Below are 23,268 nucleotides of genomic sequence, written 5' to 3' on the forward strand. Positions count from 1 at the left end.
ATCGCTGGAGCTTGCACACTTTGTTAGCTCCCTTTGGATCGACAAAACCTTCTGGTTGCATCATATACAACTCTTCTTCCAGAAACCCATTCAGGAATGCAGTTTTGACATCCATTTGCCAAATTTCATAATCATAAAATGCGGCAATTGCTAACATGATTCGGACGGACTTAAGCATCGCTACGGGTGAGAAGGTCTCATCGTAGTCAATTCCTTGAACTTGCCGAAAACCTTTTGCGACAAGTCGAGCTTTGTAGACAGTAACATTACCATCAGCGTCAGTCTTCTTCTTAAAAATCCATTTATTCTCAATTGCTTGCCGATCATCGGGCAAGTCAACCAAAGTCCATACTTTGTTCTCATACATGGATCCCATCTCAGATTTCATGGCTTCAAGCCACTTTACAGAATCTGGGCTCACCATCGCTTCTTCATAGTTCGTAGGTTCATCATGATCTAGTAGCATGACCTCCAGAACAGGATTACCGTACCACTCTGGTGCGGATCTTACTCTGGTTGATCTACGCGGTTCAGTAGTATCTTGATCTGAAGTTTCATGATCATTATCATTGGCTTCCTCACTAACTGGTGTAGGTGTCACTGAAATAGTTTTCTGTGATGAACTACTTTCCAGTAAGGGAGCAGGTACAGTTACCTCGTCAAGTTCTACTTTCCTCCCACTCACTTCTTTCGAGAGAAACTCCTTCTCTAGAAATGATCCATTCTTAGCAACGAATGTTTTGCCTTCGGATCTGTGATAGAAGGTGTACCCAACAGTTTCCTTTGGGTATCCTATGAAGACACATTTCTCCGATTTGGGTTCGAGCTTATCAGGTTGAAGCTTTTTCACATAAGCATCGCAGCCCCAAACTTTAAGAAACGACAACTTTGGTTTCAAACCACAGTTCATAAGGCGTCGTCTCAACGGATTTAGATGGTGCCCTATTTTAAAACGTGAATGCAGCTGTCTCTAATGCATAACCCCAAAACGATAGTGGTAAAGAGATATCATAGATCGCACCATATCAAATAAAGTGCGGTTACGACGTTCAGACACACCATAACGATGTGGTGTTCCAGGTGGCGTGAGCTGTGAAACTATTCCATATTGTTTTAATTGAAGACCAAACTCGTAACTCAAATATTTGTCTCCGCGATCAGATCGCAGAAACTTTATTTTCTTGTTACGATGATTTTTCCACTTCACTCTGAAATTCTTTGAACCTTTCAACTATTTCAGACTTATGTTTCATCAAGTAGATATACCCATATCTGCTCAAATCATCTTGTGAAGGTCAGAAAACAACGATGCTTGCCACGAGCATCAGCACTCATTGGATCGCATACATCGGTATGTATTATTTCCAATAAGTCAGTAGCTCGTTCCATTGTTCCGGAGAACGGAGTTTTAGTCATCTTGCCCAAAAGGCACAGTTCGCAAGCATCAAGTGATTCATAATCAAGTGATTCCAAAATTCCATCAGTATGGAGTTTCTTCATGCGCTTTACACCAATATGACCTAAACGGCAGTGCTACAAACAAGTTGCACTTATCATTATTAACTTTGCATCTTTTGGTTTCAATATTATGATTATGTGTATCACTACGATCGAGATCCAACAAACTATTTTCATTGGGTGTGTAACCATATAAGGTTCTATTCATGCAAACAGAACAACAATTTATTCTCTTACTTAAATGAATAATCGTATTACAATAAACATGATCAAATCATATTCATGCTCAACGCAAACACCAAATAACACATATTTAGGTTCAACACTAATCCCGAAAGTATAGGGAGTGTGTGACGATGATCATATCAATCTTGGAACCACTTCCAACACACATCGTCACTTCACCCTTAACTAGTCTCTGTTTATTCTGCAACTCCCGTTTCGAGTTACTAATCTTAGCAACTGAACTAGTATCAAATACTGAGGGTTTGCGATAAACACTAGTAAAGTACACATCAATAACATGTATATCAAATATACTTATGTTCACTTTGCCATCCTTCTTATCCGCCAATCACTTGGGGTAGATCCGCTTCCAGTGACCAGTCCCTTTGCAGTAGAAACACTTAGTCTCAGGCTTAGGATCAGACTTGGGCTTCTTCACTTGAGCAGCAACTTGCTTGCTGTTCTTCTTGAAGTTCCCCTTCTTCCTTCTGCCCCTTTTTCTTGAAACTAGTGGTCTTGTCTACCATCAACACTTGATGTTTTTCTCGATTTCTACCTTCGTCAATTTCTGCATTACGAAGAGCTTGGGAATCGTTTCCGTTATCCCTTGCATGTCATAGTTCATCACGAAGTTCTACTAACTTGGTGATGGTGACTAGAGAATTCTGTCAATCACTATCTTATCTGGAAGATTAACTCCCACTTGATTCAAGCGATTGTAGTACTCAGACAATCTGAGCACATGCTCACTAGTTGAGCGATTCTCCTCCATCTTTTAGCTATAGAACTTGTTGGAGACTTCATATCTCTCAACTCGGGTATTTGCTTGAAATATTAGCTTCAACTCCTGGAACATCTCATATGGTCCATGACATTCAAAACGTCTTTGAAGTCCCGATTCTAAGCCGTTAAGCATGGTGCACTTAAACTATCAAGTAGTCATCATATTGAGCTAGCCAAACGTTCATAACGTCTGCATTTGCTCCTGCAATAGGTCTGTCACCTAGCGGTGCATTAAGGACATAATTCTTCTGTGCAGCAATGAGGATAATCCTCAAGTTACGGACCCAGTCCGTGTAATTGCTACCATCATCTTTCAACTTTGCTTTCTCAAGGAACGCATTAAAATTCAACGGAACAACAGCACGAGCCATCTATCTACAATCAACATAAACAAGCAAGATACTATCAGGTACTAAGTTCATGATAATATTTAAGTTCAATTAATCATATTATTTAAGAACTCCCACTTAGATAGACATCCCTCTAATCCTCTAAGTGATTACGTGATCCAAATCAACTAAACCATAACCGATCATCACGTGAGATGGAGTAGTTTTCAATGGTGAACATCGTTATGTTGATCATATCTACTATATGATTCACGCTCGACCTTTCGGTCTCCGTGTTCCGAGGCCATATCTGCATATGCTAGGCTCGTCAAGTTTAACCTGAGTATTCTGCGTGTGCAAAAACTGGCTTGCACCCGTTGTAGATGGACGTAGAGCTTATCACACCCGATCATCACGTGGTGTCTGGGCACGACGAACTTTGGCAACGGTGCATACTCAGGGAGAACACTTCTTGATAATTTAATGAGAGATCATCTTATAATGCTACCGTCAATCAAAGCAAGATAAGATGCATAAAAAGATAAACATCACATGCAATTAATATAAGTGATATGATATGGCCATCATCATCTCGTGCTTGTGATCTCCATCTCCGAAGCACCGTCATGATCACCATCGTCACCGGCGCGACACCTTGATCTCCATCGTAGCATCGTTGTCGTCTCGCCAATCTTATGCTTTCACGACTATCACTACCGTTTAGTAATAAAGTTAAGCATTACATCGTGATTGCATTGCATACAATAAAGCGACAACCATATGGCTCCTGCCAGTTGCCGATAACTTGGTTACAAAACATGATCATCTCATACAATAAAATTCAGCATCATGCCTTGACCATATCACATCACAACATGCCCTGCAAAAACAAGTTAGACGTCCTCTACTTTGTTGTTGCATTTTTTACGTGGCTGCTACGGGCTTAAGTAAGAACCAATCTCACCTACGCATCAAAACCACAACGATAGTTTGTCAAATAGACTCCGTTTTAACCTTCGCAAGGACCGGGCGTAGCCATACTTGGTTCAACTAAAGTTGGAGAGACAGTCGCCCGCAAGCCATCTCTGTGCAAAGCACGTCGAGGGAACCGGTCTCGCGTAAGCGTACGCGTAAGGTTGGTCTGGGTCGTCTCGTCCAACAATACCGCCGAACCAAAATATGACATGCTGGTAGGCAGTATGACTTGTATCGTCCACAACTCACTTGTGTTCTACTCGTGCATATAACATCAACATCAATAACCAGGCTCGGATGCCACTGTTGGGATTCGTAGTAATTTCAAAAAATTTCCTACGCGCACACAGGATCATGTGATGCATAGAAACGAGAGGAGAGTGTTGTCTACGTACCCAACGCAGACCGACTGCGGAAGCGATGACACGACGTAGAGGAAGTAGTCGTACGTCTTCACGATCCAACCGATCAAGTACCGAAACTACGGCACCTCCGAGTTCGAGCACACGTTCAGCTCGATGACGATCCCCGGACTCCGATCCAGCAAAGTGTCGGGGAAGAGTTTCGTCAGCACGACGGCGTGGTGACGATCTTGATGAACTACAGCAGCAGGGCTTCGCCTAAATTCCGCTACAGTATTATCGAGGAATATGGTGGCAGGGGGCACCGCACACGGCTAAGGAATCGATCACGTGGATCAACTTGTGTCAACTTGTGTGTTTAGAGGTGCCCCTGCCTCCGTATATAAAGGAGGAGAGGAGGGGAGGCTGGCCGGCCAAGGGGGGGAGGCGCAGGAGAGTCCTACTCCCTCTGGGAGTAGGATTCCTCCTCCAATCCTAGTCCAACTAGGATTCCTCGGAGGGGAAAAGAGGAGGAGGGGGCCGGCCACCTCTCCTAGTCCTAATAGGACTAGGGGAAGGGGGTGGCGCGCAGCCCATCTAGGGCAGCCCCTTCTCTTTTCCACTAAGGCCCACTATGGCCCAAATAGCTCCCGGGGGGTTCCGGTAACCCTCTCGGTATTCCGGTAAAATCCCGATTTCACCCGGAACACTTCCGATATCAAAATATAGGCTTCCAATATATCAATCTTTACGTCTCGACCATTTCGAGACTCCTCGTCATGTCCGTGATCACATCCGGGACTCCGAACAACCTTCGGTACATCAAAATGCATAAACTCATAATATAACTGTCATCGTAACCTTAAGCGTGCGGACCCTACGGGTTCGAGAACAATGTAGACATGACCGAGACACGTCTCCGGTCAATAACCAATAGCGGGACCTGGATGCCCATATTGGCTCCTACATATTCTATGAAGATCTTTATCGGTCAGACCGCATAACAACATACGTTGTTCCCTTTGTCATCGGTATGTTACTTGCCCGAGATTCGATCATCGGTATCCAATACCTAGTTCAATCTCGTTACCGGCAAGTCTCTTTACTCGTTCCGTAATACATCATCTCACAACTAACATATTAGTTGTAATGCTTGCAAGGCTTATGTGATGTGTATTACCGAGAGGGCCCAGAGATACCTCTCCGACAATCGGAGTGACAAATCCTAATCTCGAAATACGCCAACCCAACATCGACCATTGGAGACACCTGAAGTACTCCTTTATAATCACCCAGTTACGTTGTGACGTTTGGTAGTACCCAAAGTGTTCCTCCGGTAAACGGGAGTTGCATAATCTCATAGTCATAGGAACATGTATAAGTCATGAAGAAAGCAATAGCAACATACTAAACGATCGGGTGCTAAGCTAATGGAATGGGTCATGTCAATCAGATCATTCTACTAATGATGTGACCTCGTTAATCAAATAACAACTCATTGTTCATGGTTAGGAAACATAACCATCTTTGATTAACGAGCTAGTCAAGTAGAGGCATACTAGTGACACTTTGTTTGTCTATGTATTCACACATGTATTATGTTTCCGGTTAATACAATTCTAGCATGAATAATAAACATTTATCATGAAATAAGGAAATAAATAATAACTTTATTATTGTCTCTAGGGCATATTTCCTTCACCGGCCACCTCTCCTAGTCCTAATAGGACTAGGGGAAGGGGGGGCGCGCAGCCCATCTAGGGCAGCCCCTTCTCTTTTCCACTAAGGCCCACTATGGCCCAAATAGCTCCCGGGGGGTTCCGGTAACCCTCCCGGTATTCCGGTAAAATCCCGATTTCACCCGGAACACTTCCGATATCCAAATATAGGCTTCCAATATATCAATCTTTACGTCTCGACCATTTCGAGACTCCTCGTCATGTCCGTGATCACATCCGGGACTCCGAACAACCTTCGGTACATCAAAATGCATAAACTCATAATATAACTGTCATCGTAACCTTAAGCGTGCGGACCCTACGGGTTCGAGAACAATGTAGACATGACCGAGACACGTCTCTGGTCAATAACCAATAGCGGGACCTGGATGCCCATATTGGCTCCTACATATTCTACGAAGATCTTTATCGGTCAGAGCGCATAACAACATACGTTGTTCCCTTTGTCATCGGTATGTTACTTGCCCGAGATTCGATCGTCGGTATCCAATACCTAGTTCAATCTCGTTACCGGCAAGTCTCTTTTACTCGTTCCGTAATACATCATCTCACAACTAACATATTAGTTGTAATGCTTGCAAGGCTTATGTGATGTGTATTACCGAGAGGGCCCAGAGATACCTCTCCGACAATCGGAGTGACAAATCCTAATCTCGAAATACGCCAACCCAACATCGACCATTGGAGACACCTGTAGTACTCCTTTATAATCACCCAGTTACGTTGTGACGTTTGGTAGTACCCAAAGTGTTCCTCCGGTAAACGGGAGTTGCATAATCTCATAGTCATAGGAACATGTATAAGTCATGAAGAAAGCAATAGCAACATACTAAACGATCGGGTGCTAAGCTAATGGAATGGGTCATGTCAATCAGATCATTCTACTAATGATGTGACCTCGTTAATCAAATAACAACTCGTTCATGGTTAGGAAACATAACCATCTTTGATTAACGAGCTAGTCAAGTAGAGGCATACTAGTGACACTCTATTTGTCTATGTATTCACACATGTATTATGTTTCCGGTAAATACAATTCTAGCATGAATAATAAACATTTATCATGATTATAAGGAAATAAATAATAACTTTATTATTGCCTCTAGGGCATATTTCCTTCAATACTATCCTAGAAATCTTTTGTGATTGTGAGCCCTCATCAAAATATTATATGCCAAAATTGTTGATGTTGGACAAGGAAGACAACTTAATGGTTTATGATTGTTTATATTCACATAGAAGTCATATTGTCATAGATCCTTTAACATGTGATGCTTGCCCCCTATCTTTGCTAACCAAAAATTATGTACTAAGTAGATATACTACTTGTGCATCCAAAAACCCTTAAACCAAATCTTTTTCATGGGTCCACCATACCTACCTAGGTATTGAACAAGATCCCTGAAGTAAGTTGTCATTGGTGCAAAAAGGCAATAAAAATTGCTTTTAAAAGTGTGAGATCATTTAGTGTAATAGAAAATTGAGAGTTGTACGAACTTGGATGGCAAAGAATAAAAGAGACAGACTGCATAATACATGTTGTCATCTTAAGGGGAAATACAAGGTGACGTTCTCTTGCACTAATGGATTGAGCATACAAACAAATAAGCGCATGGCAATCTCTGCTTCCCTCTGCGAAGGGCCTATCTTTTACTTTTATGCAAAGAGTCAAAGTTTTCCTCTCTTTTCCTTTTATTTTTCTCTTTTGGAAAGCATCATGTGGTGAGGAAAGATCTAGGCACATATGTCCAGTTGAATATAGATAGCATGAGTTATTATTGTTGACATCACCCTTGAGGTGAGTATGTTGGGAGGCGAAACTATAAGCCCCTATCTTTCTATGTGTCCAGTTGAAATGTTTTGTTCATGGGTACAAGGTGAGCGTTAGCAATCATAAAAGACTATATGATGGTTGAGTATGTGGACTTTCTTTACAGGCTCTGAACACGTGACTCTTCCTGAAAAGATTATGAATCGTGGTTGCAAAGTTGACTGAGAACATAGTTTGTTGGTTTCTAATAGAGTTTTTGCTTTATACTTCGATTATGTGATGAACTATTACTTATTCATGGGAAGTATATGATAAAAGTCCTATGATAAAAGTCCTATGTTTAATTTTGTTGCTGTTATAATAATCAACATGATGCTTCTATGTCCGTATTTTGTTTTTATCGACACCTCTCTCTCAAAGCATGTGGACATGTTTTTCGATTTCGGTTTTCGCTTGAGGACAAGCGAGGTCTAAGCTTGGGGGAGTTGATACGTACATTTTGCACCATGTTTCCTTGCTATTATTTATAATGTTTTTATCCATAGTAATGCTTTGGACTAATTATAATGCCTTTTCTCTGATAATTTACAAGGAACACACCAAGAGGGAGAATTCCGGCAGCTGGAAATCTGGACCTGGAAAAGCTATGTCAGGCCACCTATTATGCACAACTCCAAATGAGCTAAAACTTTACGGAGAATTTTTATGAATTATTTGAGGAATATTGGAGTCAATAAACACCAGAGGGGGCTACCAGGTGGGCACAACCAACCTGGGCGCGCCCTGGTGGGTTGTGGCCTCCTCGGCCCACCTCTGGTTCCCATCTTTTGGTATGTAAGTGGTTTTGACCTAGAAAAAATGAGGAGAGGACTTTCGGGACGAAGCGCCGTCGCCTCAAGGCGGAACTTGGGCAAGAGCACTTTTGCCCTCCGGCGGAGCGATTCTGCCGGGGGGACTTCCCTCCCGGAGGGGGAAATCATCATCATCATCATCACCAACAACTCTCCCGTCTTGGGGAGGGAAATCTCCATCAACATCTTCACCAACACCATCTCATATCAAACCCTAGTTCATCTCTTATATTCAATCTTGTTACCGGAACTATAGATTGTTGCTAGGGGGTGACTAGTAGTGTTGATTGCATCTTGTAGTTGATTACTATATGGTTTATTTGGTGGAAGATTATATGTTCAGATCCATTATGCATATTAATACCCCTCTGATCATGAGCATGTTTGTTTTTTGTGAGTAGTTACCTTTGTTCTTGAGGTCACGGGATAAATCATGTTGCAAGTAATCATGTGAATTTGATATGTATTCGATATTTTGATAGTATGTATGTTGTCATTCCCTTAGTGGTGTCATGTGAACGTCAACTACATGACACTTCACCATATTTGGGCCTAAGGGAATGCATTGTGGAGTAGTAAATAGATGGTGGGCTGCGAGAGTGACAAAAACTTAAACCCCAGTTTATGCACTATTCCGTAAGGGGCCGATTGGATCCTAGAGTTTAATGTTATGGTTAGAATTTATTCTTAATAATTTTCTTATAGTTGCGGATGCTTGCGGGAGGGTTAATCATAAGTAGGAGGTTTGTTAAAGTAAGAACAACACCTAAGCACAGGTCCACCCACATATCAAATTATCAAAGTAGCAAACACAAATCAAACCAATATGATGAAAGTGACTAGATGAAATTCACGTGTACCCTCAAGAACGCTTTGCTTATTATAAGAGACCGTTTTGGCCTGGCCTTTGCCTCAAAAGGATTGGGCTACCTTGCTACATACTTGTTACTATTATCGTTACTTGCTCGTTACAAACTGTCTTGCTATCAAACTACTCGCTACTTACAATTTTAGCACTTGCAGACACTACCTTACTGAAAACTACTTGTCATTTCCTTCTGCTCCTCATTGGGTTCGACACTCTTACTTATCGAAAATAGCTACAATTGATCCCCTATACTTGTGGTTCATCACGCTCATAGAGGGTGTAGGGCACCCGGGTGTTGAAAGTCCTGTCTCAATGAAAAATATTCAAGAGCCAAGACATTAGTGCCACATATATCTTGCGCTAGGGAAAACTATTGTTCTACCCAAATGATTTTTCACACCAGACATAAATTTTATTGATCCTAGTTGATTTCATCTGCAATAGAAGATACTTTGATAGCATTGGACATAATTATTTTATTGAATATAGCGATACCCAAAAGAACCCAGACAAGCTTAAATAGCGGCCACCCGTTCGCCTCGTCTCACCATCCTCCTGTTGTCGTCGCCTCCTCCTAAACCACTCTCCACGTCCTCGTTTCCAGAAGCTACCCCACTGGCTCCAAATGGCGACAAAGGAACCAATGCGTGTGCTTGTCACCGACATCATAGGTACAACCTCGCCCCCCCTATGATCTGTGCAGTCTCCCATGTGATATCGTCTTGGTCGCTAAAGATCTGGCCAAGTCATCGAGATCCACTTCAAGTGGGTTTTTGAGTGTGCTTTGCTAGCTAGATCTTCTCTTACATGTCTTGGTATGCTTGGGTAGAGGTTGAACTAAAGTGGAAGTGGCAAGTAGTGGCGGAACAGACAAGTAGGAGAGCTCACTGCTAGCTTTGTTCGTTGTTTGTATTTTCTACCCAGGTTGACATTCTTCTTGCAGGTTGATACTCAACACAAGTTATATATGGCTCATCGTGATGAGAAGCTAGCTCACTATCGCCAGATGCAAATGATGAAGCATCTTAAAATTGATGTAGCCAATAGGTTAGTGAGCAACATCACTCCAAAGGATAAGTGAATTTCTACCCAAAGCCAGTGGACTGGCGACAATGACTCTGACAAAGCGTGCAAGAGCACCCTGTCTTCCAAGGTCGTGATGGAGATGATGACGAGGAGATGGAAGATGACCCCACGGATGATCCCGCGGAATCAGAGGAGGAGTCCACTGATGAGGAGTACTAATTGTCTGGGATGTTAGAATCGCTCTTTCCCTTTTTAGTGTCTTGATGCCAAAGGGGGGAGAGATATCTTATTAGGATATTTAGGATTTGCATGGTTGGGAGTCACGAGCTCGTCTTCTTGGTAGTCATTTCTCACTTGTGATCTCCTTCTTAAGTTGAACTTATTTGCTTTAGGTTGTGAACTTATTTGGAGACCTTTTTTATGTTGCATGGTGTGAGACATGCTATCCCTATTTACCTATCCTTGTCATGTCATTAATTTCATGTTATGGACCCATACTATTATTGTTGCCCTTAGAGCAACTCTAGCAGACCCCGTATATGTCGCAAACCCGCAAAATTCCGGCGAGTATATGAGCTCGGCCCAATTTTGTAGCCAGAACAGAGCCCGTATACTCGCGCGACCCATAAATATTTTTACCGCGACCCGCAAACCGCCCCCAGATGAAGCAGTATATCTACGGGTTCACAGGGCATATGCAGGTCGAAACCCTATACCCCCGTCGTCGCGTCTCGCTGCAATTCCCCACTCCACCCCTCACATTTCTCGCCACCGGCGAGCCCCCTTCCGCCTCCGGCCGCCATGTGGGGCCGCATGTGGAGCTCGGGCCGCAACTCCGGCGGGGGTGGCGACCCCTAGCGCGAGCGGCGTGTTCGCTCGGACGGCGCGAGGAAGCACGTGGTGAGGAAGTGGACGAACAAGGGCCTCGAGCCGCCGCCGAGCCTCCTCCTTCGTGAGATGGAGGAGTACGACCGTCGGCACTGGTGTACGCCCTCCTCCTCCGCGAGCTCGTCCTCCACCGCGAGCTCTTCCTCTTCCGACGTGGGGCTTCTCCCCATGAAGAGGGAGTGTGATGACCCACAAGTATAGGGGATCTATCATAGTCCTTTCGATAAGTAAGAGTGTCGAACCCAACGAGGAGCAGAAGGAAATGACAAGCAGAGGTATTCTCTGCAAGCACTGAAATTATCGGTAACAGATAGTTTTGTGATAAGGTAATTCGTAACGGGTAACAAGTAATAAAAGTAAACAAGGTGCAGCAGGGTGACCCAATCCTTTTTGTAGCAAAGGACAAGCCTGGACAAACTCTTATATAAAGGAAAGCGCTCCCGAGGACACATGGGAATTATCGTCAAGCTACTTTTCATCATGCTCATATGATTCACGTTTGTTACTTTGATAATTTGATATGTGGGTGGACCGGTGCTTGGGTACTGCCCTTACTTGGACAAGCATCCCACTTATGATTAACCCCCTTCGCAAGCATCCGCAACTACGAAAGAAGAATTAAGGTAAACCTAACCATAGCATGAAACATATGGATCCAAATCAGCCCCTTACGAAGCAACGCATAAACTAGGGTTTAAGCTTCTGTCACTCTAGCAACCCATCATCTACTTATTACTTCCCAATGCCTTCCCCTAGGCCCAAACAATGGTGAAGTGTCATGTAGTCGATGTTCACATGACACTACTAGAGGAGAGACAACATACATCTCATCAAAAATATCAAACGAATACCAAATTCACATGACTACTTATAGCAAGACTTCTCCCATGTCCTCATGAACAAACGTAACTACTCACAAATCATATTCATGTTCATAATTAGAGGGGTATTAATATACATAAAGGATCTGAACATATAATCTTCCACCGAATAAACCAACTAGCATCAACTATAAGGAGTAATCAACACTACTAGCAACCCACAGGTACCAATCTGAGGTTTTGAGACAAAGATTGGATACAAGAGATGAACTAGGGTTTGAGAGGAGATGGTGCTGGTGAAGATTTTGATGGAGATTGACCCCCTCCTGATGAGAGGATCGATGGTGATGACGATGGTGACGATTTCCCCCTCCCGGAGGGATGTTTCCCCGACAGAACAGCTTCGTCAGAGCCCTAGATGGTTCCGCCTCGAGACGGCGGCGTTTCCTCCTGAAAGATTCCTTCTTTTTTTCAGGGCAAAAGACACCTTATAGCAGAAGATGGGTATCGGGGGCCTGCCAGGTGGCCCACGAGGCAGGGGCGCGCCTAGGGGGGTAGGGCGCGCCCCCACCCTCGTGGACGGTGGCTGGCTCCCCTCTGGTGCTTTCTTCGCCCAATATTTTTAATATATTCCAAAACCGACTTTCGTGGAGTTTTAGGACTTTTGGAGTTGTGCGGAATAGGTCTCTAATATTTTCTCCTTTTCCAACCTAGAATTCCAGCTGTCGGCATTCTCCTCTTCATGTAAACCTTGTAAAAAAAGAGAGAAAAGGCATAAGTATTGTGACATAATGTGTAATAACAGCCCATAATACAATAAATATCGATATAGAAGCATGATGCAAAATGGACGTATCAACTCCCCCAAGCTTAGACCTCGCTTGTCCTCAAGCGGAAGCCGATATCGAAAAATATGCCCACATGTTTAGATATAGAGGTGTCGATAAAATAAAATACAGACATGAGGGCATCATGATCATTCTTAGAACATCAATTATATATATATAGTCATATGATTTCTTATGCTAAAGTAACAGTCCATCCACAATGTAAAGTATGAATAAGAAACTTCATTGAAAGCTAGCAAACTATAATCTCAGTCATTGAAACAATTGCAATTTATTATAACATCGGAAAGAGTCAATATAAGAGCTTTTAAGCAAGTCCACATACTCAACTATCATTTAGTATTTCACAATTGCTAATACTCACGCAATATTTATGGGTATGAAGTTTTAATCAGACACAGAGAAAGATAGGGGCTTACAGTTTTCGTTTTCAGGCATCCCCGTGAGCATGTCATGCTATGTCTGGCCAGACAATGATGGATGACATAACACAGAGAGGGCCCTAACAATATCTTTCCATTGTGAGAGGAGCAAATCCCACTCCTAGACTACAAAGTCCCTCATCACATTTTTCTGATGCGCCTGAAAGTTGCCGTTATAATCACCCTGTTAAGGGTGACATTTGACCAACCCCAAAGTACACCGTGTGGCATGAAGGAATTTAATACTCTCCCGATCTAGGCATATGTTCACACTTGTGTTATAATACTAATAATTTGTGATGATATGATCTCGTAATATATCAATCGCTTGGGTCTGTTCAACAGCATTGTTCTTACAACAATGTGTTCCCATTGTTGCCAACATCCTTGTTACTTTAATTATGCCCCATCTGGAAAACATGATTATCATGCAACACATGGGTTAGTCTTAGAGGCGAGACTATGAACACAGACAAAACCAGGGGCGAGGGGGAGCCATGCCTCCGCAAGGTTGAAAAATTTGCAAAGATAACCTTCAAATTTCATGGAAAAATTGCCCCCTTCCATGGTTTCTTGAGTCGTCTCTGCTAGGAAACCACTTTGGTGTTTATTATCCCACACATGCAATTGGGTTTTCCTTTGAATCTCGTTTATTGCAGACTCGAGAATCATTGCAGTTATAACATAAAAAACAAACATTAATTATGAATACAAAAATAAATAATAACATCAATTATTTCCTCTAGAACATATTTTCTTCGTATGCTTGCATTTATTATTCATGTACTAGCAAAAGGGCACGTGCGTTGCAACGGGAGAAAAAAATACCATGCGCTTCTAAAATTTTTAAAAAATGGTCTATAATCTGAGCATTTGTTGCTACGGCTGAAACAAAGATGGTCTTTGCCTACAAAAGCGAAAGTTCAAGATTCCATGTGTCTTCTATTTAAACACGGTTTGCATGTAGATTAATACGTACAAACAAACGGGCAAGTGATATTCAATTTCGTCTCCAATCCTAATTTTGTTGAGATATTCATCAACAATCCGGATGAGTACCAATATAAAAGAAAGACGGGTAATGCACTGTTGATTACGATTGCACCCTAGATAGTATTTTTTTAAAACGGTTAATAGGTAAAATAACATCATATTCATATTCTATATATTTTTCTAATCAAACTCCATATATGACATGTTAAATTTGGAGTTACGGTTTAGAATATATGAGTATTTTAAAAAACATTTGATACGTACTGCGGGTTTAATGTTAGAAACATACGGGTTTTTTCTATAAAATAGCATGACGGACTAAGAATACCTATTTCTTTTATAGAGTATAGAAAATTCCATATATAACATGTTAAATTTGGAGTTACAGTTTAGAACATATGAGTATTTTTCAAAAACAATAGAAAAAAAAGCCTATGCATGGCAACGGGAGAAAAGAAAATCCTATCATATCTCTAGCTGGGTCTGTTGGGCCAACTGTGCGTGGCCGGTTGGCGGGTTATAGATTGAACCCCCCCATCGGCTATTTTATTTTTTGCCAGCTCTCTGTACGTGAGCCACAGTGCGCCGTCAGGTGGGCTTCCTTCGTTGGGCCAAAACCGGTGGCAAGTAACGAAACTAAATAGCGTATGTGAAATTAATTGAAGCAAGACCAAATAAAACGAGACGAAACTAAGAATATCACCTCCCTTTAAAATAGATATAGATATAAATTATTACCTCTGGACCATATTTTGATCGCATTGGTGACGAAGGGTGGCACCTTCTCCAAGCTCACCAAGACACCAGGCTATGTGTTTTTAGGAACAAAAGCATCTTGTACGCCATCTACAGTCTGTAATATATGCTGGGAATATAATTGAGCATATATTTGGTGATACCAGAGTATATTATTCAAAGGGCGTTTATAGGCGCCGGTGCACCGGCCGAAACTTTCGGCCGGTCCAGCCCAGGCCATCGGATGTGAGCCAGGCGGCCGTTGGATCCAGGCAAAAAAAAAAAAACAGATCGCCCCCAGCTTCTTCTTCCTCGCGCAGGCGGCCTGGATCCGCATCTCCCGCTCGGGGAGCACGACGCCGCGCCTCCTGTCCCCTCCGGTGGTCGTCCCCGTCGTCAGTCCCCACCCTCGCCGGTCATCCTCGTCACCCACCGGACCCCACCCTCGCCGGCCGTCCTCGTCAACGGTCCCCCACCCTCCCGGCCTCGTTCTCGCCTCGACCAATGCACCAGCTCCGCCTACGATTGCAGCTCTTGACGATGAAGGTTGTAGCTCCGCCGCCCTCGCCATTGATGCTCGCTGCAGGAAAAATACGTCGACGGCGGCCGTGAGTCAATCAACACTATTTGAATGGATGTAGCAAAAAATTTCACCGGTAGTAGCAAAATCAAACTATGGGTGCAGCAAAAACGACGTCGCCACCTTCGCGAGGTCGCAGCTCCGCCTTACATGGATGTAGCAAAAACCTCCAACAGTAGTAGCAAAATCCTGCTACGGTTGCAGCAAAAAAATCATTGTCGTCCTCGCGAGGTCGCAGCTCTGCCTGATGGATGTAGCAAAAAGCTTTGCCGGTAGTAGCAAAATCCAACAACGGTTGCAGCTTTCCCTTGTTGTGCAGTGCCATTGAAGCTTTCTATGTCTATGGTTGAAGCTTTTTTCAACGGCTGTTGAAGCTTTTCTAGGTGACGGTTGCAACACTTGTATACGCGGGAGGATCCGGGCATGGCTGCTGGCAGTCGGTGAGGGAGCGCTTGGCCGCCGGCGATGGAGCTTGTGGTGGCCCAAACACAGCCCGGAAGGAGGGGGAGGGGATGCGCGCGCGTGAATACTGTAGGTAGGGGGTGGACGTGTCGTGCGCGTGGGGAAATCGCCGGCCGTGCAGTGGACGGTGGCCTCGCCGGGGAGATTGGGCTGCCGCAGGTAGAGGTCGATGCGGGGGTAGACGGCGGCCTTGCCGGTGAGATTGGGCTGCAGCGGGGTAGGGACGCGATGCGGGGGTGGACGGCGGCCTCGCCTGCGAGATTGGGCAGCAGCAGATGGGGTGCGGATGTAGGTCTCATCGACACAGGAGCACGAGGTAGCGGGCGACCGGTCGAAGCTTCGGCCGGCGCACCGTCTCCAAACATTTCCCTTATTCAAAACAATAAGATGTGCATCAAGGAGGCTTGCTCATGCGTGCCACGTGGCACACGTCAAATGTATGGGTTGCAGGAAATAAGAGGGAAAAAAAGGAAAAGCTGTCAAGCGAAACCCTCGCACCGCACGTCCTCCGCCTCCCTTCGCCTCCAGCGCCCCCTCCTCCCTCTCCAGCGCCGCCACAGCCGCCTGGGCGACGCTCCCACCCACCACCCATGGTTGAGGTCGGCGAAGCGGCCCATCGCGCGGCGCCTGGGGACGCTGCCTCCCTCCGCCGCCGCCAAAACCGGATGGCGTGCTGTCCGGCGAGGGGCCCGACCTATCGTCTTCGTCGCGCGTCCTGGGCTGACGGAGGGGCAGACGCCGATGCCCACCAGCGGCGGCAGGCTCGATCTGGATATTCATCCTCGTGCCCAGTCGCCGCTCCTCGGCATATTCCTCTCCCCGCACCGCCGTTCGCTCTATCGCGTCACCCGCACTGCCGCTCACCTCCGCCTCGTCAGCGCCTTCTGCTGCTACTGCCGCCGGCGCGTCTCCTAGCTCTTGAACGACCAAACCATGCATCGCTACTCCATGGGATTCTAATTTGCCTTTGCATGCTTGCAAGTTTGATTGCTGGACCAGCTGCTGGACGTGGAGCACTGGATCCGGCAGGCGGTGGTGCTCTGGGGCGTCGCCCCCCTCGTCGGCGCCTTCTCGCCGTGTCAGTCTCCCCCTCCCTCCTCAAAGCCCCATATTTTCTCTCTGTCCCTTCACCGTAGACATAGATTAGACATAGATTCAGGTTCATTGTTAACTGAATTCATGAGCTCATTTCACACTGGACAATGCTTCTCAAAAATTGCAAGGCTTGAGGCCTACTTATTATTGTTTTGACTGTCAAAACTGAAAGATTTTGACTGAAGTTGCTTGTGCCGGCATCATCGGCTGCGCTGTAAGGTTGCTTGACTGAAGTTTTTGACTGAAGTTGCTTGTGCTTGTGATTCTGAATATAAGTTGACTGAAGAGTGCACAAAGGATCTGAATTATGGAGTAGTAGGATCTGAATTCTGAAACTACACCCTGTTCACATTACACCCTATTCCTATTATAATCATGTTTGTCAGTGAACTGAATTCTGAAACATTCAATCAAGAGTGAAAGTATTGAATGTGTACATACTCAACAAATTCAGTCAAAGTGAAAGTATTGGATGTGTAGCTACTCGATGTGTGCTCAATAAATTTGGCCATTACTGCAGTCCATCTAAGTTAGACAATATTTTGAGGAAGAGTAACTTAAAAGTGTCAGTTGTTGTGTCAAATTAGTCCTAAAGCAAATTTGATGGAAATAATCTTAAGAAAATTTAAATGAATTTTGACTAAGGGCAACCTGGTGCATGTAGCTCCCGCTTGCGCAGGGTCCAGGGAAGGGTCCGACCACTTTGGGTCTATAGTACGTAGCCTTTCCCTACATTTCTGTAAGAGGCTGTTTCCAGAAAATTTAAATGAATTTTGACTGAGTAATTGAAATTTGAATGGTCCTCCATCTGTACTTGGCAGGAGTATGGATTATTCTGCCTTCAGAAATTAAATTATGTTTTTTTTTTAAATATGATTATTCTTCCTTCAGAAATTTTGTTCTCATTATGTAACTGAACTTGAGTTTAAGTCATTTTTATAATCAAGTAACCCTGTGTTTTTACTAGCCTGGCATGAAGCTTCTGTTGTTTACTTGTTTACTTGTTTACTCTGAAACTTTTGGCCAAACTGCCCACTCAAAGTTTAATTAAGCTTCTTTGCAAACATGTGTTGTGCTCTCAAACAAACCTGAACACTAAAACTTGTGCATTCTTTCTCTTTCTTTCCATTTCTTTGCTTTGAAGTGTAAAAATGAAGTTAATGTGAAGTGTGAGGGGAGAAAAAAACAACACTTGCTCTAACTGAATTTCTTTGCTCCATAGATATCAGTGATGGACACTTTGCTCTAACTGAATTTCACATTTTCACAATTTGTGATGGATACACACAGAAATAGAGTTGAATAGTGCTCATGTACACTTGGTTATGGCATTGAGTTAACTGGATATTGCTACTACTGCAGGTACACTCACAATTATTGTACAGATTGATGCTACGGCTGTACTGCAGGCACACACACATTTCTGAATTTAGTCAACACTTATAACAAAATGTTCACCACAGAATAATCCAATTTATGCACTGCTTGTGTTACATTGAGAAATCAAGAATGTGGCAGGTTAAAATTTTCAAAGCCAATTACTCCTATGGTAATTTAGAAATTATGTGCTTGTGAATGATGTTCCTTGAATGACCATAAAAGACGTTTGGTAGCTAATTTCTAATTTATAGATGAGGCTAAGTATGTTAAATAAATTCAGCTTCTTCTTAGTCCTTGTAGTATCCCTATTGATATTATTCCAAATAAATTCAAATAAATCCAAAGCCCTGGAGTACTTGATCGCGTCAAATCATGGACATCGCTCGTTGGCATGCGGCACAGATGGGCAGGGGCACCTTCGGCGGCGTAGATGGGCCTTGCCCGCGCGACAGTTGATGAGGCTGAGTGCCGTTGGTGGCTGGGTCCTAGGCTGCTGCCGCGAGCGACGGGGGACGGAGGAAGAAGGAAAGGGGGTAATTAGCGTGAGGTTTACAGAGGACTCTTTTTTTGTAAAAATGCCAATGGACTATGCTGGCGACATTATTTTTTGGACGGAGGGAGTACTACTTTGGTTGCAAAACTAGTAGACGACTATTCATATTGTGCTGCCCTGCAAGTGAGGTTGCCCATTAAGTAATTTACTCTTTGGCTGCATGTTTGGGTGTGTAGGGTTCTCACTGTTTGAACAACTTTCAATATTCTAATTCAGCCGCGTGTACAGGTTTAAGAGTCATCCTTTTATATGAAAAGGAAAAACACCTTTTGGTTTAACAAAAAACTTGTATATATTTAGTTAGAGGCCTACTACATTGTAGGAAGAGCTGGGCTAATTATGCACTATTGTCATTTATTTCGTATATGTTAGATTTTCTTACACATTACCCTTATTTTAACTAATGAGCTTATCCTGGCTGCCTGCCTGGCTGGTAAAGTTTCCAAACAATATATCAAGATCGTTTTTCTATTTTTTTGGCCCCAAGACGTTACGGTCCACTTGCTAGATATGCACATTCCTTCTTTATCAATCAAGCTTGATTATTATCCATGTTCTTTGCTTTGGTGGATTCTTCTATGCTTGCGTTCTTAGCCTTTCTGTTTTGGTGGAATCTTCTATGCTACTACCAAAGCGGCATGTAATAGGATCAACATGATTTCTTTGCATATCTGCTCGTAAAAGTGGCACTATGTCTAAGGTCAATGAATCATCCATCTCAGTTGTTCAAATATTCTTAGATGATACGTCAATGATTTATGTGGAAGATGTAAATTTGTCTTGAATTGATGGTTTTCCAGCAAAAATAGATGGCAGACAATAATGGGCACTATTTGAGAGCCATGCAATTCTGTCGTATTCTTGGTTAACTCCAGTCTTGGTTGTCAATGCATTGTTGTAATCATATTATCATAATCTGATTGTTATTTCTAATACGACTAATCTTTCTAGGCTTATGCTGATTGCAGTCCTCTTGTGTTTGCATTCCGTCTTACTAGAGTTCCAGTAATAGACACATTATGGAAGTGGTGAGGGTCGATGACTTGATTTGCATCAGTGAGATGAAGGTATGTATGTACACCGAGTAGCAAGTGCCATTGTCCCAAGTTTTTTTAATGATGTTGTGTTCGACACACTGATTGGCTCGACTATTCAGATAGCTGCCATTGTAAATGCCACTGTGCCATAAAGCCAAGGATTAAAGTTGTCTGGAGTGAACCGTGTCTCTGTGAGAGGATCATAACAAGAGGTAACACACTGCCCTTGCATAATAATGTAGTAGTATATGGAGCATAACAAACTGTGGTTGTGATCAGACCTTGTAAATTTTACCTTTCCTCCAAGATCATCCTCTCCTAATATGCCATGTGTCGACAGTAGCAGGATCAGGCTAAGCTTGCCCATGTAAGTGTAGCTCCTCTAATCTTATTACTATGTTCCGATGATCTAGCTTATTTGTTGCATCTTCATCTTTTCACATGGGATTGCCTTGTGCTTAATTTGGTCTGATCATTTGCTTAAAAGATATAAGACTTGTTTCTTAGTGCTCCTTCCCCGTGTTCTCATTGCTTTTCAGTTTGTCAATTTGAATAGGATCAGTGACGTTTTGTGAATCAAAATTTGCCTAGGAATCTGCAGTGTTCTCTTCCTATCGGTACAAGAAAACCCTGCATTTAGAAAAAAATATACCACCTCATATTTGAGGTAGGTAGCAATTCAAAAACTGACTTCGTAGCTGAAACAATGAAATAGGACTCAGTGAACAACTAGAGATAACTCATGTTTCCATGAAACTACCAACAAAGTGCAAAACAAATTGCTATCTTTAGCTACCAAGAAACCTTCTGTATGCTTTCAGTATCTACAAATCTTTCTTCATTGTCGGCTAGATAGTTTCATACTTATTTTCTTCTGTAATTATCTTTTCAGGTCAATTCACACATGATATAACTAATCTGCTGTATGGCGAATTAATTTAGCTCTGTTTCGGTGGCCAGCTGCTGATATCTTATTTGTGGCAGACTTTCCCTTTCGGTTAAGTGATATACCCAATAGCTGTAAAGAAATAAAGTTGCAGTGTCGTGATATATCATTTTATTTTTGATTCTTTGCCTTGTGGTGTTCAGTACTTGTGGTTAGTTGATGTTTGTTTTCTGATTCTATTGGTTTCTGTTAGTAGGGTTATCTGACATGGTTTGCAATGTTAGTGCTGGTCTCAAGGTTTTATAGAAGCATTTGTGTGTTCTCAAGCTTAGGAGTTACAAGGAGAAATGGTACTATGGTCTTGAACTTACACTGATCTGCTGCTAAAGAATGATCCTTAGCTTAGTTACTTAGCTTGATATCTTTTTTCGAGGATAGGTTTGGAGTTGTATCCACATCTGTCTAGGTTGGTACTTCGACCAGAATTCTCGCATGGCATTATATGCCAAGCTCAGTTGTTGTACTTCATCTGATGCATGCCGAATGCAAACAAATGTATTCTTTTTCTTATAATATGTGAACCATGTACTGCATCAACACTCGATGTAGATTGTGCTTTCAATTGGCCGAGCACAAGCACGGTTGACAAAAAATATTCATGTGCTACCCAGAATAAGAAAAAAAGGGTGAAATAGTCGCCTCCTACCTGGCAAAGCACAACCACCTCTCAGGAGGCGCCACAAGGGGGCGCCCCAACAACTATTTATATTATTCTGTGGCTCACATATTATAGTCGAGATATTAGATATAGTGGCTGTCAGAGATTTAACCGAAAGCCTTGAGACAAGTGCTGCCACATTGCTACAAATATTGGTACAGAGGTGGTACAGTGATGCGTGTATTAATGTAGTGGTTGTTCAACTAAATACTATTGATACAGAGTAATATTACTTCTCTTTTCAACATGTCTAATATGTATATATATTAATCGAGCTATTCAACTATAGGTAGTAGGCATAGAAAAAAGTAGGTGCATATGTAGAAAAGAAACCGTGGGGCAACAAAGTGTGGCGCTTGCATAGCTTCGTAAGCTTGGAGAGAGAGATAGTCAGATCTTTAGTTAGCTTTAGTTCATAAGTATGTGAGTCCTATTTTATTAGTCCACTATGGTTTCTACAATGTAAAGGAACATTATATTTGAAATCACATATATGTTTATGAATCGTTATGAGTTTTAAATGATCATTTTTACATGGACAAATGTCAAAGATATGCTCCCAGGCTCCATGACGAGCAGGCAGTGGCGATCAAGGGTGACCTTGTCAACCGTGGAGTTGCTGATGCTCCCGATCATGAAAGAGAGTATTCAGGCCATTGATGTGTAAACTTTCTTCTGTTTATACACGACCTTTTAGGGAAGATCAACTCTAATGATAGCACAATGTACTTGTTCTTGCTGTTGCTGGCCGTTGAAGGCCTGTAGGGTGTTTTGGTCTGCTGGTTTCCCCTTTTGGGTTTGCTCTGGGTGGAAGAGCTTGCTAAACCACCTCTGTAATGTAAAGTTCTAAAAAATAACTTCTGTAATATGCATTATCAATTTTATGATAGGAAAGTGAAAGGGGCGCCCTCTATCTGGCACCGCCTAAGTTCCTTTAAGGAGGCGCCACCCGGTGGCGCCCCAACTACTAGTTAACTTAAGCTCAAAAAAAAAAAACTACTAGTTAACTTGCCAAGTTGGCAAAAATGTCGAACTGTTAGGAAGGCCCCCACCGTTAGCTTCTCCGTTGCTTTTCCTAAATCTAGCTTCTCCGTCGCTTTTCCTAAATCTTATCGTCCAAGCCATGGCCGGCCCCCACGGCGTCACTTTGCCTCGACCCGACGAACGCAATGGAATCCAGACAACCACACTGACAATACGGGCCAAACTAATGTCGGACCCACTGTCTGCCACTAAAGAAAGCTTTGGCTATCGTATACGATGGTATGAGCCCGGTAGCACACAGGTTTCCAGTAGCGAGGAGTCCATCCCACCAAGCTTAAATAACGGCCACCCATTCGCCTCGTCTCACCATCTCTCCCGTTGTCGTCGCCTCCTCCTAAACCACTCTCCCTATCCCCGTGTCCAGAATCTACCCCCCGGCTCCAATGGCGGCGAAGGAACCGATGCGCGTGCTCGTCACCGGCGCCGCAGGTACAGCGTCG

The 23,268-nt window shown here is 43.2% G+C and overlaps 1 protein-coding gene and 1 long non-coding RNA gene across 4 annotated transcripts in view; both read left to right on the forward strand.

Moving 5' to 3' along the window:
- Positions 1 to 16,604: 16,604 nt before the first annotated feature.
- On the forward strand, positions 16,605 to 21,392 carry LOC119269114. Of its 3 annotated transcripts, none has more exons than XR_005133467.1 (5): positions 16,605 to 17,193; positions 18,573 to 20,210; positions 20,300 to 20,392; positions 20,460 to 20,547; positions 21,073 to 21,392. It is a non-coding gene; the product is annotated as an uncharacterized LOC119269114 (long non-coding RNA). The 3 variants fall into 3 exon arrangements; XR_005133468.1 differs by having other exon boundaries at positions 20,488 to 20,547; XR_005133465.1 differs by having other exon boundaries at positions 20,300 to 20,547.
- Positions 21,393 to 23,103: 1,711 nt separating this feature from the next.
- LOC119269103 (malate dehydrogenase, cytoplasmic-like) overlaps positions 23,104 to 23,268 on the forward strand; it is a 3,600-nt gene continuing 3,435 nt past the window's right edge. The window contains exon 1 of the mRNA XM_037550863.1: positions 23,104 to 23,257. Within this exon, the coding sequence (XP_037406760.1) occupies positions 23,212 to 23,257 (46 nt within the window). The 5' untranslated portion in view covers positions 23,104 to 23,211. The remainder of the gene's footprint in view (positions 23,258 to 23,268) is intronic.

This window comes from Triticum dicoccoides, chromosome 1A (genome assembly GCF_002162155.2).
Source record: "Triticum dicoccoides isolate Atlit2015 ecotype Zavitan chromosome 1A, WEW_v2.0, whole genome shotgun sequence".
In the NCBI taxonomy this organism is placed as follows: Eukaryota; Viridiplantae; Streptophyta; class Magnoliopsida; order Poales; family Poaceae; genus Triticum; species Triticum dicoccoides.